Source organism: Candoia aspera, chromosome 3, assembly GCF_035149785.1.
Source record: "Candoia aspera isolate rCanAsp1 chromosome 3, rCanAsp1.hap2, whole genome shotgun sequence".
Lineage (NCBI taxonomy): Eukaryota > Metazoa > Chordata > Lepidosauria > Squamata > Boidae > Candoia > Candoia aspera.
This window is the reverse complement of record NC_086155.1, coordinates 59,382,191-59,398,737: the sequence shown is the minus strand read 5'-3', so window position 1 is coordinate 59,398,737 and position 16,547 is coordinate 59,382,191. Positions and strand designations below refer to the sequence as shown.

Sequence of the window (16,547 nt, the reverse complement as noted above, 5' to 3'; positions counted from 1 at the left end):
TTCCTACATTGGTACAATAAATGGTCAGAACTTCTCACAATAATCCCTAGAAGTGGCCAACCAAACCCATAAAAGTGATAGCATTGTAAATGATGAAAAGGAGCATAATACATAGCTGAAAGTTTGTAATAGATGTAAATCTGAAGACGTATTTCACTGGAAGCTATGCAATGCAAAGGGCAAGGTCTAGGTTTGAGCATCTGAATCCAATCTGCTAAATCTAGTTGGTCACAAATATAACTGACTACAACTGGAATGGGACAAAAAGAAGGTCATAGAGCTAGCAGTCAGTGTAATTGCCATACCTAGTAACAAATGAGGGAAGTAACTTGTTGGTCAGACAACTCCTTCTTACAATCACCAAAGCAGATTGGGAAAACAATAGTTGTGAACTGATATTTCAAAATGCCACAAGAGTTAAAGATCAGCCTTTATTAATAAATATTTTGCATCCCACAAGGCAAGAACATTTGCAATGAAAATTGAACCTCATGAAAATTCAGCACAGCATCAATTTACATTTTATGGCATGATGAACTTTGCACCCAAAGGAAAAAGAAATTCTATATAATCCCACCAATGCTTTTAAGCTACCAGTGATCATGTACGTATAAAATAGCAGATGTTAAGACTGGAAATTTTTGTCTGATATTTATTTTATTTATTCTTCAAATTTCTATCACCGCCCATCTCTCCCAAAAAGGGGACTCTATTATTTTCATTATCCCCAAGATCTTGTTTCTCTCTCTCTCTCTCCCTGTGTTAATATGTGGTTCTAAAAGGATCAATCTCAAGAGACCATTTCTATAATAACAAAGGGAAAGACGTAGACTTTTAGGTGCCCAAGAAAGAGCTACATCAATTACAAACTTCATTTCTCCCTGCTTGATGCAAATGGAGGAATTCTCCTGGGCTAAAATAGTGAAATATCCAGCATTTAATTTTGTCATGTGGAGAACATTTTTTCTAAAAAAAAGGAAAAGGGTCAGCATTGTTATGCTTCCAAAACACAAAATATATGCACTATTTCCAGAAAACCACATGCTATGATTTGAGGCAGTTCAGCATAGCTGATGTTCTGTTCCCATACAACATGGCCATAAACTAAGCCTCCACTTCTTTCTTCTGAATATATTACCTTGCAAGTGTGGATTCTTTCCTTTGATTTGTCTTTCCCCGCATCATGCGTATGGCTTTGCTTAAATCACTGAGGGTTTTTTCTTTCCTGTTCTGGAGAGATTTCTGCTGCGTTTAGTGATACGGATGGGTGTGATAATCCACACAATAGACTTGGAGCCCAAACAGTTCTGTAATTCTGTTTGAGGTTGCATAGTCCAAATTTTGCAGAAAGCAGGCATGTAAAATAGATCTGTCAAAATGTATCCTACATGTGCATTGATCAGATCAAAATGACTGCCTATCTGGTTGCTTTGAAAGCAAACATTATGAATGTTCTATATTCAAGAAATGTTCCACATTCCCATCCACCACATAAAGTCCACCTCTTTAATATGCCTATTCCAGTTTAATGAAATAATTGGTTCAGAATAATAATAATAATAACAACAACAATAGAAAGCTGCCCAAAGTGAAGACCCAGCTTCCAGTATGACTTTTATTTATAAGCATGACTCTGTGGCCACAGGCATCCTTAGAAAATAAAAATGATTGAAAGTGTACCCATCTATCCTGAAAAAGGACAGAAGCTGTAGGACAGCATCTGGGGAAGGGGTACAACCTCATCAGTTTGCTTTCGATTTAAACAGATGTTTTGTAACTGGCCCCATCTCCCATGGCAGCCATTTTTGCAGTGCTCATGACACACTCTCAAATTTCCAATAAGGTTGCTTAGCTGATATCCTTTGGACATCAAGCCATTGCCAAGTAGAACAGCTCAGAAAAGGAATGTATAGAAAAGGCAGATTATAGAGTCAGATTAGATAAAATGTCAACTGCACATTCACAAAGAACGTGTCTAGCTTGAAAAAAAGGTTGAATAGTTTTTAAACAACCTAAATACTGTAATAGCTTGGGGTGGGGTTGAATGGGAAGTATTTAAAGTCATAGAATGTTGCTCCACATTTCAGTTCTAGTGAACAATGCTTCCTTTTCTCCCTCCCCTAAACACTTTAATTGTGATCACTGGGTATAGCATGGCCATTAGTAACTTAGCATGTCATAAAAAAATGTCAGTGCCTTTTTTATAGCCAAGTTAAAAAGAAAGTGGAGGAAATGGCTCTTGAGCCAAAATATTTTTTGTATTGTTAAGTTTAGGGTTTTGTGTATGTCTTTTCCTCATTTACTTTTTTCCTATCTGTGATAAACTGACAGAATTATTTGCAACGTAATATATTACTAAGAATTTTTCAGTGCTCTCTTGGACTGAGTCTTAAAGCTAAATAAATAATCAGAAGTAAAGAACTTGATTCCCTCTCCCCCACACATGGACACACAGGAAAAGAGAGAGAAAATGTACCCTGCATAATCTTGTTAATCCATTCATCACACAGCAGCAGTGCAATCTCCTCAATCCATCAAAATTAGAATTACTTTGAAATCCTACAAAAATTGCTTCCAGATGAGGATTTTATTATGAAATCACAATAAATTCACAGACATTAAGGAAGGGAAATCTATGTGTAAACCTTCCATGTTTTCGTACTACCTCTGGAATCTTTTTTCTCAGGGCAGAAAGTCTGACTTTTCTTGGAAACACAACAAAGTAACCCAGGCTTCAGAGGAGGAAATGTCACCCAGCTCTTCTATGACCTTTTTAAAGAGGTATGATTTCAATCTGGGGACAGATTTATTGGGCAAAGCAAGTTTATCATAGCTCAATATATTGAAATTTTTTAAAAAATTTTTTTTAAAGCCAGTGTTGAGCTGCCATTTAAAAATATGACACTGAAACTCAAAATTTGAATGCACCTTTAGCTGTTTTCGCCTGGGTCCCATGAAAGTTGGTTGGCCAATATTATGGTTACTAGAAAACAGCCAGCCAGGGCACTTTTGTAGCATAATGCAAGGTCACTGGTGATTCTTCTTTTCCATCCCCAGTTCCAGCTCAAGAGGCAAGGCCCTATCTGAGCATGTTTAAGGCACCTAGGTTGCCTCCAAAGTATACCACAAAGCAGAAAAGTCCCAGTTATTTTCCAAGCCTGACATAAGATGTGAGAGAGATTATCCCCATATATTTGCTGCACTTTTGTGTCACCTGCAGTCCCTTGAAAGTGCAGCACAACAGGCTTAAGCCTCAGCCCTTCACCAAGTGTTTTCAAGACTCATTAGGCCAACAGACTCCCTCCCTACTTTGCTCAGCTTCAGGCTCAGGTGGAAGGTTGGTTCTCATGGTCAGCAGAATGAAGGAGATATTTATTCTGGTGAGTGTAGTGAATGAACTTGAGGGCTTCTTTGTAGAATTCTACATTTCTTTCTTAAACCCAGGACGTAACTGAAATATCAAGCAAATGGAGAAGCAGTATTTCCTATGACATGAATAATAATGAAATTGATTAAAAGGGTTGCAATATCAAAGATTTGTCTCTGGTTTCATTCATAAAAAATCAGTTATCCCTAGGGGAATACTGGTTACATGTAATGGGACTGAGTGCTACTCAAGTGAACAGCTTTGCCAAAACCTGAAAGTCCAGCTTATGAGCCTCCACTGACATAGAAACTAGAACTGTGGCACAAAAGTGCATCATTTGGTGGGCCAAAGGCTTCAAATAAAGGAGTATTTTTATGTGCCCTCATTCTTGGAAAAGGATTCAGATCTTAGAAGGAGAATGCCATCTGGCTAATATACCTATGTTCTGTCCACCAGCAAATGCATCTCTACAGTCCTGGTCAAAGAAAAAGAGCCATTTAGACAGAGAGGGTACAGCTTGCAGCCCCAGGTGCAAAAAGACTAGTGCATGAAGCCTGGAGCCCCTTACTGTTAATCCAGGGAGCCAGTCATGGATGCTACAAGAATGTCACATCTTCCTGAGACTCAACCCACTGCCAATGACCATCATATTCCAGCTGCTTCCTGTTGTTGAGCTTGCAATTCTCTGAATCAGTTTTGCTGTTGCTGGAGGCCTTTATTGCTAGACTCTCTTTGCTCAGTTGCTCTGCAGCTACAGAGGTAAATTTCTCCTCAAGGCTCTGCTCTAGTATTGGGACTTGTCTACCCAAGATCCCATTAGCCATTGGTGGTGACAGCTGGACAGGTGCACTTTGCTTGTTAAAACTTTGGCTTTTAATTAAACCAGAGGCCCATTCAGTATAAGTTTTGCTTTTGTCCTGCTCTTTGTCCACCTTTGCAAGAAAGGGCCTGTCTAGATCTGCCTTCGATCTTTCTAATTCACTTCTGCCCAGAGGTCTGCCTAAGGTGGGTGACATTATGGGTTCCACAGAAGAGCTTTGTCCATATTCATCCATATCGTCAGCTAGTGTATCCAAATAACTACCAATAGATATACTATCCAGCTTGTCATTGGGGTCCTGAAGACTGCTCCAGCTGCCTCGCCAGGATGTATCTTGACTTTCTACCAAGCTGTACTGACTGCTGGTAAGGCTGCTACAGCGGCTGGTCAGCATTCCTTTTTCCTCAAGAAACCACTTGACTGCTTCTATTCCATCATTCACAGCTACCAGTTGATGGAGGATCTTGATATCTATTGCTCTCAGGTAGGCCTGTGGAGAAAGAAAAAAGTATAATCTGTTAACTGGATCATAAGCTAGATGGAAGATCTTCCAAGGTGAACTGGAATTACTGTATACCTATACAACATTCAAAGGCCCAATATTTCTGAATGTAAAGCACACCAAGCACAGAAATATAACTAAGGGACAATTTTTCACATTTAACTGGGCCTCTTTTCTAAGGCAACATATTCATGATCTTTCTCCAGTTCATATGGATGGTCCCACTCAGGTAAGCAAATGGAATGGAAAGGATTATCAACTGTGTATCAATGAGAGAAAAGGTAGAATGTGTTGGCCATTGCTGGGACATGCTCCCCAATATTCCCAAGGATTGAAAAGGTTTCCCATCCCTGATGTAAGTGATGTACATTTCCACAAAATATTGGAAAAGGGGAGAAAGAATAAGCAGTTAGATACTGAGTGTCATGTATGTAAATGGGAAACTAAATAGTCAATCATAGGTCCCCTCTTGAACAGAACTAGAATTTATTTACCTCATTCTCTGAAATAAAAACCTTAAATGTACCATTATAGACTCCTATAACTTCTAAATTATATACAAATATTTTGAACTAGCTTCTGTTAAAAACTACAACATGGGTGGTCAATTCATCATCCATGAAAATACATTACCTTCAGAAACAAAAATGCACTCACTGATGATACAGAAAACTCCATCCTCTTAATAAATTGTCCACTGGGGACATGACTGTTGGTTTTCTGCTACCAGGCAGTAATTGGCACTGGAATAATGTAGGTTCTACACTATTGTGAATGGCCTTATATGATTTATAATGTAATATATATGGATCATTTTACTTCTATGGTGCAATCTGCTGGGAAATTTGGAATGTAAACTCCAATTTCTCAATCAGGTGCCACCAGATGTGCTATATTTTAATTGCCATGATCCCCAGTTAAAATCCAACACTAGGTTGGAGAAGGTTTCCAAGTTTGGCAAAATAGAAGGAATTCTAGTCTTCCATCCACTCTAGTACAGTCACAAATGTGCACTTGGATAGAAGTATGGAAGCTGTAGCTCCAGCTCTTGTAGAGGCACCAAGCTGGGGAAGGCTGAAAGAATCAATGAATCAAAAAGGAGAAGGCATTTCCATTCATTGAAAGTATTATATTTTAATCTTTTTAACTATTGGGTTTGCCATTAAGTCTTTTTGCAGTTTTACCTCCACAGGCAAATTCATTAACACAAACTAGCCATATAAGGCCCTAGGATGCCCAAACCATATGAAAGGGACCATCTGTCTCTACCTGTTTATCTTTCAGGATCTGGCATTTTCCGCAATTACTACAAGCTTTTGTGCTGAGCAGTGGCATGGTAAAGATTTAAAGTTTTTATGTACTGAGTAGCAATGGCAAACAGCTCCTAACAAAGAGAATAATCCAACATTATTTGATTTTGAAACAGCTGCTTGGCTATATGAATCAACTTCAAGCAAATTGGAGCTGCCAAAGTATTCAGTCTGTTTACTCTTGTATGTTGCCCTGCAAGAATAGGAGATGCAGTCACAAAGGGCAGAAGAGAGTCAAAGTTCTTGAAAATCTAGCACAAAACTTGTTTAGAGAAGCTTGATTTATTAGACTTGATTCAAAGAAAACAGTATTGGTAAATGATTCCAGCTGGACTAGATAATGTTGAACTAGCTGATGTGGGATGTGAGCACCATGGACAGAGGGGAACAGTTCCAAAAATACATGCTTAAAAATTAACCAAAAGGAATGTCTTTGCCTATAGATTAAGAAGACCAACCCATGGAAAGTGGAAACACTAAAAGCCATACATTTAGGCTGGCTTTATAGATTATTCCAGTAAAGCATGATATAGTGGGACCTTCACCTATAAACAGTCTGTTTATAGAATTCTTGACCTACGTACAATTTATCCCATGGAAAATATGCATGTTTACAATCCTGTCATACTAGTATTTCCAATAGTGACTGTAACGTGAATATATATATATATATATATATATATATATATATATATATATATATCTTTATATATTTCACATGGAAAATATGCATGTTTACAATCCTGTCATACTAGTATTTCCAATAGTGACTGTAACGTGAATATATATATATATATATATATATATATATATATATATATATATCTTTATATATTTCACATTTGCCACCTCTTTTTCTTGAAACCAAAGCAACTAATTCAGTGCCATTTGTTAATATGAAGGAAGGGAAGGGAAGAATCAGATTCTATCCATGATCTTGATTACATTTTACTGGGGTGGAATGGTCCTGATACCTAGATGAGTACTTAAGGAATTGAAGAAAATTACATTTGTTTTGCCTTTGATAATTCTCTACAGCTGGCTTTGAATTGAATGTTTCAGAGTAGCAGATAAGTATTTACAGCAACAATCTCTATATTTCAATTGTGCAACTTGATCTTAGAAAGTGGCAATCTGAATGAACAGATGGAGGAACTACAGAAATATTTGTCCAGAAACATTTCAAAAAAATCAGGAAGAGACTGGAAAACAAATAGGACATGAATCCAGTTGCACAAGCCTATAGTCCTATTTCTGAATAAAAGCAAACACCTGGTGTTTGTTTAAGAGCTGTGACTAACATGTTGCAGCAATTCCCAAACAGTGGAATGAATTGTTTTATCTGAAATTGGATGTATAGCTTGGAGGGAAGGGAAGAGGAAAACTTCTGAAATGCACTTTCATTGTTATTTGTAACTTTCAAAACAAGATCTTTATTGTTAAAAATCAAAGAAAATACAATGCCAACCTATATTTGTTGATCGTGTTAAGATGCTTATCTAAACCTTATAAACTGTTTGGTCCCTTATGACTTAGCAATATATTTTAATGGTACATCATCTATAGCAGATTCCCAGTCAAAAACAAATCCAGTATATTTGACTGCTGGCCATATTACCTGAGGCTGCTGTGAGTTATAGTGCAAAACATCTGGAAGGGCAGAGTATGAAGATGACTCATTAAGAGTTAGGTATGGTTGATTAACCATGCACATAAATCCACCTCAAATTAATGAGGAAAGCAAATACTTCTGAAAACACTCCCACTTTGGAAATGAGAGTAACTGTATAGGATGCTCCAAGAATGAATCACAGGATTCATTTAATTGGGCAGCTTCTGACTTTTTAAAAGTTCCTTTTTATAGGATTAAATTCATTTTTAAAACAAAAAGGCTTTATTTTAAAATATGTATTGTTTCAGCCATAAATATCAAGAATTTATGGAAGGGCACTTGTAGGACAAGGGACATATTAAGCAGCCTTATATAGAATATGCACTGAAAGATCTCCTCCTACACATCCTAGACGAAGAAGATTCGCTACATTAGTGAGGACCTTCACAAAGTGAGGTGTGGCTAGTGGCCTGAAATGGGTCTTTTCAGTAACAGAGCCAGTTTGGCATAATAGTTAAGGTGCTGGCTTAGAAAACAGGAAAGTATAAATGTTAGTCCTCCCTTAGGCATGAAAGCTGGCTGGGTGACTTTGGAGTAATCACTGTCTCTCAGCCCAACTCGCCTCATCGGGGTATTGTTGTGGGGAAAAGAGGAGGTAGAGCATTATCCAGAGTTCCCCGAAGGGAGGAGATGGGCGGGGACAAATTAGATAGATAGATAGATAGATAGATAGATAGATAGATAGATAGATAGATAGATAGATAGATAGATAGATAGATAATGTACACTGCTTTGAGTTACACAAAATAAAGGCAGGATATAAATCTATATATTAATAAATGTTAAAATAAATAAAGAGACCCCTGACCCCGAGAGATCCTCTCCAATGAAAGATGCCTGACACTGACTTTATTGTCTGTTCAGCCCCAGGCAAAATTATTTTTATTCTCCTGGGCCTTTGCAATTTGTTATTTATAAATGTATCTACTGCATAGACATTTTTAACTCTTCTAGGTTATGCCTTTATTATATATTTACATGCATTTACTTAGTTTGTTTCTTTCATTGTGCATTTTAATGATTACTCTGAGGTTTGTTTGTTTTTTAATCTTGTGATTAAAGTATGGCATACGAATATTAAAACTTGATTACAAATACTTCAGGATCTTGAGGCAACAAGCATAACCTTTTTTCCTTCCACTTTCTCCAAAGCAGGAGAAAGGTAGGGTAGGAAGAGCAATATGACTAGCCCAAAGTCAGCCTGTGATCTGGGAGTACACTTCAACCTCAGTATCTTGGCCTTAGTCTAACACAGTGTTTCTCAACCTCAGCAACTTTAAGATGCGTGGACTTCAACTCCCAGAATTTCCCAGTCAGCATGCTGGCTGGGGAATTCTGGGAGTTGAAGTCCATGCATCTTAAGTTGCTGAGGTTGAGAAATACTGGTCTAACACTTTAATTACCACTCCATGTTGGTCTAATATTGTAACTACAGATAGAATGCACTGTGGTTGGTACATCTGTTCCCTAGCATTACATGATAGTCTTAAAATCCCTCAGGACCTTCCTGTTGAGGCTCTCAACTGTTTTCATTTCTCAGAATACAGAAAGTAATGTCTACGTTGATGGGCATGTTGTGCACGCTGCAGTCTTACTTTCGAACTACTGTAAAGAGATGCTGCAGAACTCCAATAACATAGTGACTGTCTGAAATTAATCTGCCCAGGCCTCCCAGGTATCAAAATAATATCCATACTAAATTACAGAGCTCTCCAATTTAAAGAGGATGCTAAAGAAAGCTTAATAGAATGCAGATAATAAAATGGGCCATGGATCTTTGCATTATGTCTTTCGCACATTTGGCCCAGAAAATGTAAAACACAGATCCTACAAAGACCCCTCCCCCCCACAAGCAATGCTCTTGAAAATGATGCTATGATTTCATTTTATTCCAGCCCGGGCTTGCTTCAGTTAGAAGTAATATAAATAGTTCTTTTAGTCATGTAGAATTATAATCCTAGTGCTTTACTATGTGTTTATTTAATCTCATCACATAACCTTCCATTTAAAGCATGTAAACCAGTAGGCAGCTAACAAACAAAACAGTAAACTAGTGAATTAAAATCACTTTGATAATAAATGATTCAGAATAGCAGCAAAAAACTACAGAACACAACCAAAAGAAAATGCCATTTAAAAGCATACAGAAAGTTAAAAACTAAATTAAATGATGTAACCATTTTCAGTCCAGATCAGATGTATTCCTACCAAAAATAAAGATTTCTTTCACAAACTTTCTAAAAGCTTTTAGAAGGGAATTTTGGAACCTAAATGCCATCATCAGAAAGGCTTCCTCTTGTATTCCACTGAATATATCTTCTAAGAGGTTTTAACTCCTCTGGAACAAGTAAAAAGATCAAATCTTCCTTGAGTCAATTTCATCCATGCAATTGTCTTGGAAACAATACAGAAATGAGGTGCCAATGTTTCCCTCAAGGGTGTTTTTCAACTTCCCAGACTAGCCTGCAACCCTGATATTTCCCACTCAAATAATAACTGGACTTCCAGGTCCAGACCAGATTAGCAGGAACTACTACTTGCTAAGGCCTGGAGCAACTGTCCCAAACAAGGTAAGCAGGACTTGAAAAAACATTACACATACAGCTCTACATTACACATACATCACATACAGTAATGTGACATCCAACAGCATGAATTAAGCACAAACACCCTCACCTCTGGTGCATTTTGACATTTTATCTGTTGGCCATGCTGGCTGGCATTTAGGGAGTTTGTACTCCAGCACATCTGGGGCACAAGCTTTGGCGAAAACATGCTTTGCCAACTCACGTTAGCTGGGGTGGGAGGTAGGAGTAGCTTTTTCCTGCCTCTTCTCCTTGATATCTTGCTTTAAAAGGCTCCTTTTGAAACCAAGAGAGTCAGGGAGAGTTAACTGCCCCAGTCTCAGTAGGAAAGAATCTAAACTAGACCTCCCAGGAAAATAAAAAGGATGGATTCAGTCAATCCAATTCTACTTTTGCCTGAATCAGTTTGAGGACAACCCTTCCCAGATTTATACCTGGATGTAATTCTCAGAAGAAATCTAAAGCTCCAAGATGGACATGGAGCTTTGCTCCAGACCAAGGAATCAGAGGCAACAAAGTTAGGCTTGTTCTGCTGGCAGTTCTAGGGCAGGTGGTTCTGTTTTGCATGTACCTGCAAAGCTATACTGAAAACAGTCTGATTTACCACGTGGAAATCAATCTCCTTAATCAGCCATTTGTGGCAGTGAAGCATGTAACTTAATATATCCCAACATACTCAGCATCCTTGTAAATGAAGAAGTCCATGAATGAAACAAAGCATGTGATGGATGAAAATACATTCAGTTTGAAAAATCAAAACAAGACGGTCTTCCTAAGAAACCTTAAGAGTATTCTCATGCTGGGGAGCAGATGCGTCCCTCATGCAAACAGCCAGCCAGTGTGTGGAGAATGAAGGACTGTTCCTTTGCATGCTATTTTCTGCCTGGAGAAACAATCTCAAGACAAAACAATTTTCTCTCATTCTCTTTTATGTTGGCATGGGAAAGTAATATTTAAATACCAAGTTTCATATGAAGATCATTTTAAAAATGGGAATTAGATTGGTGTTGAGGCCCCATTGTTTATTACAATGCTGACTGAGTTATTTGGCCCCCAAATTAAAAAATGAAAGATCAGAAGTAACCTTTTACTTCTTTACTTTTTATGGGTATCTCAACAGATTAACAACACAATCCTGTATATATTGACTCATAAATCCATTAAGTTCAGTGGGACTTACTCCCATATAAATGAGTTGCAATGTAAATCACACCTGGATGACACCCTGCAGAGTGTCCATCTAATTTAACCTGGAGGACTCTCCTCTTAGGTTGCCTACAACTGAGAGTAAGTTCCTTTAGAAATAATAAGTTTTCCTTCCAAGCTGATAGGGAAAAATGAACGGTGAGTTTGCAAATGTGGTATTTATATGGCACATTTCAAGTGTTCAGCCCCTTCATAGACAATGTTTTAATGATCACTGCAGTTCTATCATTATTATCCCCATTTGTAGATGAGGCTGAAAGACTGTAGCTGGCCTGTGGCCACCTTGAGAAAATACAAAAAATAAGCTTTAAGGTTCTTGAGTCATTTTCACCTTCTCAACAACTACACCCTAGTGACACCAGAGGATTGAATCGAGCAATCCTAGGCACTTTTTAAAAGTTTCCTTTGAATCAAATTCAGCTCTTGGTGACTTCTTGGATAGAAACATACAATGTTATGGGTAACAACACAGAAGTGGTTTGCTCCAATGTTTTCCAACTTTTCAGTCTAGCTTACTGCCCTGGTATTTTTTTGCCTAACTTCTTGGAAATAAATTCTACTGTTATCCCTTCCTTTCACCTCACAGAAAACAGAAGTGGAGAAGCAATCTTACTTCATTAGCATTTTGTAAATTGCTCAAAACTGAGTTACTCTATGTAGAAGAACATTAGTGTTGTGACAGTTGCCATCTATTTATTGGGATTTATTGGTTTGACTATTTTTATTTCATTGGATTTAGAGCTTGCCCGACTCCCAAACAACTCTGGGTGGTTTACATGTTAAAAGTAGAAACAATGAAATGAAAAGAAAAAAGAAACATGTACATCTGTTTTGTGGTTGTTGTTTTTTTAAAATTATTTCATTATAGATGTATTTTTCAAATTTTATTTTTGTTGTTAATATTATACCATGGATATTTGTATGTATTAGATGATCTTGTAAGCCTCAGAGTCATTTGACTGTGGCTGGTAATAAACAAATAAATTAATAAATGTATACATTCTCCTATTTGAATCTCCCTTGCCTTGAAGGTCAAATATAATAAATCTGCCATGATGCAACCAGCATGATTCAAAGCAATCATAATAATAACTTGAGCTGCCACCCTGCTTAGCTGATCCCCAAAACAGTTAAGCAGGTTTGGACTTGATTAGTACTTGGATGAGACACATTCAGGGCAATAGACTAGCCTGGGAAGTTTTAAAAAAATCTCAAAGAGAATAACAAACTACTTCCATATCCAGCTGTTTTACAATTGGAGTGACATATAAGCCTCAATAAGTAAGTAAATTAATACATCTTGCTCTCAGAGAACAAGATATGGATGCAGCCATGAAGTTACCTGGAGTTGAACTTGACTTGACCTTACCTAGCACCTACTTAGTTTAGTTCCAGTTGCCAAATAAATAAATTAAAGCTGGACACATTAACATTATTCTGTGATCACTTTGAGCACACTAAATATTTCTTAGATCCATTCTATCCATTTTCATCCTTTTGTCTGAATTGGGCTGATCGAGTATGCCAAGTATGTAACACTGAGTGTGTATGTGTCTGTGTGTCCATGTCCATTAACTTGAATAGGAGATTTGGTCCCATTTTATCTTACTGATTACTTCAATGGAAGCACTTTGCAGAATCCCATTGAAAAGCACCCTCCAACTCCATCATTAGTATTTCAGAGACACCCCTTCTCACCTGTGAAACTAGACTTGGAGAAATGTCTCCAGTATCTGAAGTTGGGCTCCACATACTTCAATCTCACATTTGAAGGGGGCTGGGCTGGGGAATGGTGGCCTCATGATCAGATGTATAATGGATGCAAGGGAAAATAGGTTGAGACCTAGAGAGCAGAGTGAACTATACTATAATAATATAAGTAATAAGTAATAATAACATATAGCAAGCCTCCAACACTGAAGTATTGGAGCATAGAGTGGAAGTGCCATTAGGATCCTGCCACATCCAAGATCAGATGATAACTTTGCATCCTGGAAAGGAAGCTGAGCTGGAACAGAGGGGTGCAGAGTTGCCCACCATGGGATGGGGATAGAGAGGCACTGTTTGGAACCAAGAACTGGGAAATAGGGGGGTATCCAATAAGTTGATAGTCTACAGCAGTGTTTCTCAACCTTGGCAGCTTTATGATATGCGGACTTCAACTCCCAGAATTCTGGGAGTTGAAGTCCACATATCTTAAACTTGCTAAGGTTGAGAAACACTGGTCTACAGAAAAGTAGGCAAACAGGGCTGAACAGTTTTTTCTTGGGACCTGCAAGTAAAGGACAGGAGGACCAGGCTAAGATCGATGCTCCATGGGGAGCACTAATGATCAGGTTCAGCATACAGTAAGCAGCCGGATCATCAGGGGAAGGTGTCCGAGGAAAATCCTGAGTTCACTCAACAACAAAAATCTGCCACCCAGCCATAGGCCTTGGTTTGCCCCATTAAAGGAAAAAGAGGAGATGGGAGGGGGGGAGAGGGAAAGAAAACTAAATGTACCTAGTTGCGTTTCTACAACTACAGTAGATCCACTCATTCATAGAGAGGTATGCTTTACGCCCAATCAGCCGTCACTAGCATAGGAAGGCCACAGGGCACCTTAAGCAGTTCGGAGTGGAAAGGAAGGGGAATGAACGAGGAGGGGAATTGGCGGAATAGGGTGTTTACCTCTTCTCCTTCCAGAACCGGGGGAGGGGGCGCAAAGGGGGCATCCTATCTCCGAAAGGGCGCGCGGGGGGTGGGGGGTGGGGACAGAGGCTCCGTGACTCACCAGTTCCAGCTTCAGCGCCTTGATCTTCTCTCCCAGCCCGTGGCGCGGCCCCCGGTTCGGGCTGCTCCGAAGCAGGTGAGCAGCGGGGTCCCCCCGCAGCCACCGGACCAGCCCGTCCGGAGGCTTCTGCCCGACTTTCATCTCCAGATCCTTCAGGTCTGGGGGAAGAGGCAGCTCCGCACCACTCCCCGGCGCCTCCATCCCGGGGAAGGGGGCGGTAAAGCCAGAGAGTGGATCTGCCCGGGCAGCGGGAGCTCCTCTTCCCAACCCTCAAGCTGGGCTTTTGAGGCTGAAGACTCGGCCTGGCAGAGAGTCCCACCCAGAAGCTCTGGGCGTGAGGGCGGGAGTTCCGCAGGCAGCAGCCTTAAAAACCGGAGCCCCTCCGAGGGCCTCGGTGAATCTGTCGGCTCTGACTCTCCCTCCTTGCTCCTCATCACAAGCGAGGCTTCTCCCTCGAGCGGCGCCCTGCCGGGTATATCGCGGACCTCTCCTTCCTCCCCGTCGCCGTCCTTGGACTCCCCTTCCTTCCAGGACTGCTGGAAGCGCCCGGCGTTCAGCCCGGCATGAGTTGGCCGCGTCCTCCGAGGCGGCAGCGCCAATGCCTGGCAAAAGTTCCAGGTCGCCAGATGTGGCTGCCCCGTCCCGGGACTGCAGGAGCAAACGACGAACACAGCCCGTTTCTTCTTCTTCCCCGGCAGGGGCTGCCCGTGGAGAGCCCCGGCCCGCACCCGGCGCGGCTCCGGCTCCAGCCTCCCCTACCTGGCCGGGATAGGAAATACAATGCGGAGGAGCGAGCCGCTGAGAGGCGAGCTCAGCTACCGTAATACCCCACGGAGAAGCACGCTCCTCCTTACCTTATTTCCTGAGTGGAGGGCAGGAGGAATAAACAAACACTCGCAAGTGGAATCCAGTCTTGCCAGATTTTGAAGGATGGCTCTGGACATCCAGTTTAGACTCATTATATTGCAGTTGAATTTACAGGCTTCTCCTTGCCACTTGTCTTTCCTTCCTGACCAGTATTTTTTTCATTCATTCCTACCTTTATTTTCACGACAGAACTGGTGATGGAATTTTTAGAGGGGCTTCCTTAGAAGGGGAGAAGCTGGATATGTGTCCTTGGTGCTAAGCTGAAAGGCCAAGCTAAGTTTCTCTGAGTCCGCTCTCTGCAATGAGCTGGGGGGGCGGGGGGGGCAGGCTCCCACCACCACTACCAGCCAGAAATCTACATACTGTTTAGGTACTAACTATAAATATGCATTGTGTATAGCCATAAAAACAAATCTCTGAAAAGAGGAGTATATAAATGTTTCCAATAAGTATTGACATCTTGTTTAAATTTTTTATGCCAGTTTTTAGAGTCCAAAGCACTTTTATATAAAACAATGAGCATCATCATTAATAAAAGCTAGTGTCTTTTCATGATATTAAATACACCCAGAGAGAGAGTATATCAAAGGGCCTGCACACTACGTTACCAGCAGCCAGGACAAAAGCACATGTTGTTGTTCAGACTCACATGCAACAAATATGTGAAATATTTTGTTTATAAAATGTTTCAAAGATAACAAATACATGAATAAACATTTTAAATATTGCTTTTATTTACAAAATAGATAAATGGCTGATTGAAATTGCACTTTTTTTCTTTTTTCCCCCCACAACCCAATCATCCTTTTAGCCCAGCCTGTCTCCCAGCATTGTTGGGCGAGGGGGACCTGAAAGAAGTTGTAGATGTGTCAGTTTGAATTCATGGATGAAGAGTAAGATATTAGTCTAACATATAAATAATTTGACCAGGCATAAGGAAGCTTCCTGATGACTCTAGAATGAATAAGGCATTTAGTTACAGCAATGGACAGTCTCTGTGTTAATCCTGGAGTAATTAAGTGAGCTTGGCATGAATATGTAAGTGTATTCTTTTTAAAACCTGAGTTTACTTTATGCCCTAGACCATTGGAGTGAAGCATTCCTTACCTGTCTGTCAGTTTCATCATACCTCATATAAGCATTTTACATACAGGTAGATGTCACTTAATGACCCACCTGTTTAGCGACTGTTCAAAGTTACAATAGTGCTGAAAAAAGTAACTTTATGACCAGCCCTCACGTTTACGACCATCACAGCATCCCCGCTGTCATGTGATCGACATTCAGGCACTTTGCAACCAGCAGGCATTTATGACTGTTGGAGCATCCCGCAGTCATGTGATCGCCATTTGTGTGCTTCACAACCGACTTCTGACAAACAGAGTCAATGGAGAAGCCTGCAGTAAAACCACAAGTCGATTTTAACAACCCATGGTGTCTTGCTT

The 16,547-nt window shown here is 39.9% G+C and overlaps 1 protein-coding gene across 1 annotated transcript; it reads right to left on the bottom strand.

The window, feature by feature from the left end:
• Positions 1–412: 412 nt before the first annotated feature.
• On the bottom strand, positions 413–15,235 carry LURAP1 (leucine rich adaptor protein 1). The gene is made up of 2 exons (XM_063297859.1): positions 14,236–15,235; positions 413–4,677 (listed from the first exon to the last, which is right to left on the bottom strand). The coding sequence occupies exons 1-2, from the start codon at positions 14,434–14,436 to the stop codon at positions 3,964–3,966; spliced, it is 915 nt and encodes a 304-aa protein (XP_063153929.1). The 5' UTR covers positions 14,437–15,235; the 3' UTR covers positions 413–3,963.
• Positions 15,236–16,547: the final 1,312 nt, after the last annotated feature.

Coding starts and splice junctions, on each gene's coding strand:
- LURAP1 (XM_063297859.1), bottom strand. CDS start 14,436: ATGGAGGCGCCGGGGAGTGGTGCGGAGCTGCCTCTTCCCCCAGACCTG. Junction 4,678..14,235: donor AGGCGCTGAAGCTGGAACTG/GTGAGTCACGGA, acceptor CTTTCTCCACAG/GCCTACCTGAGAGCAATAGA.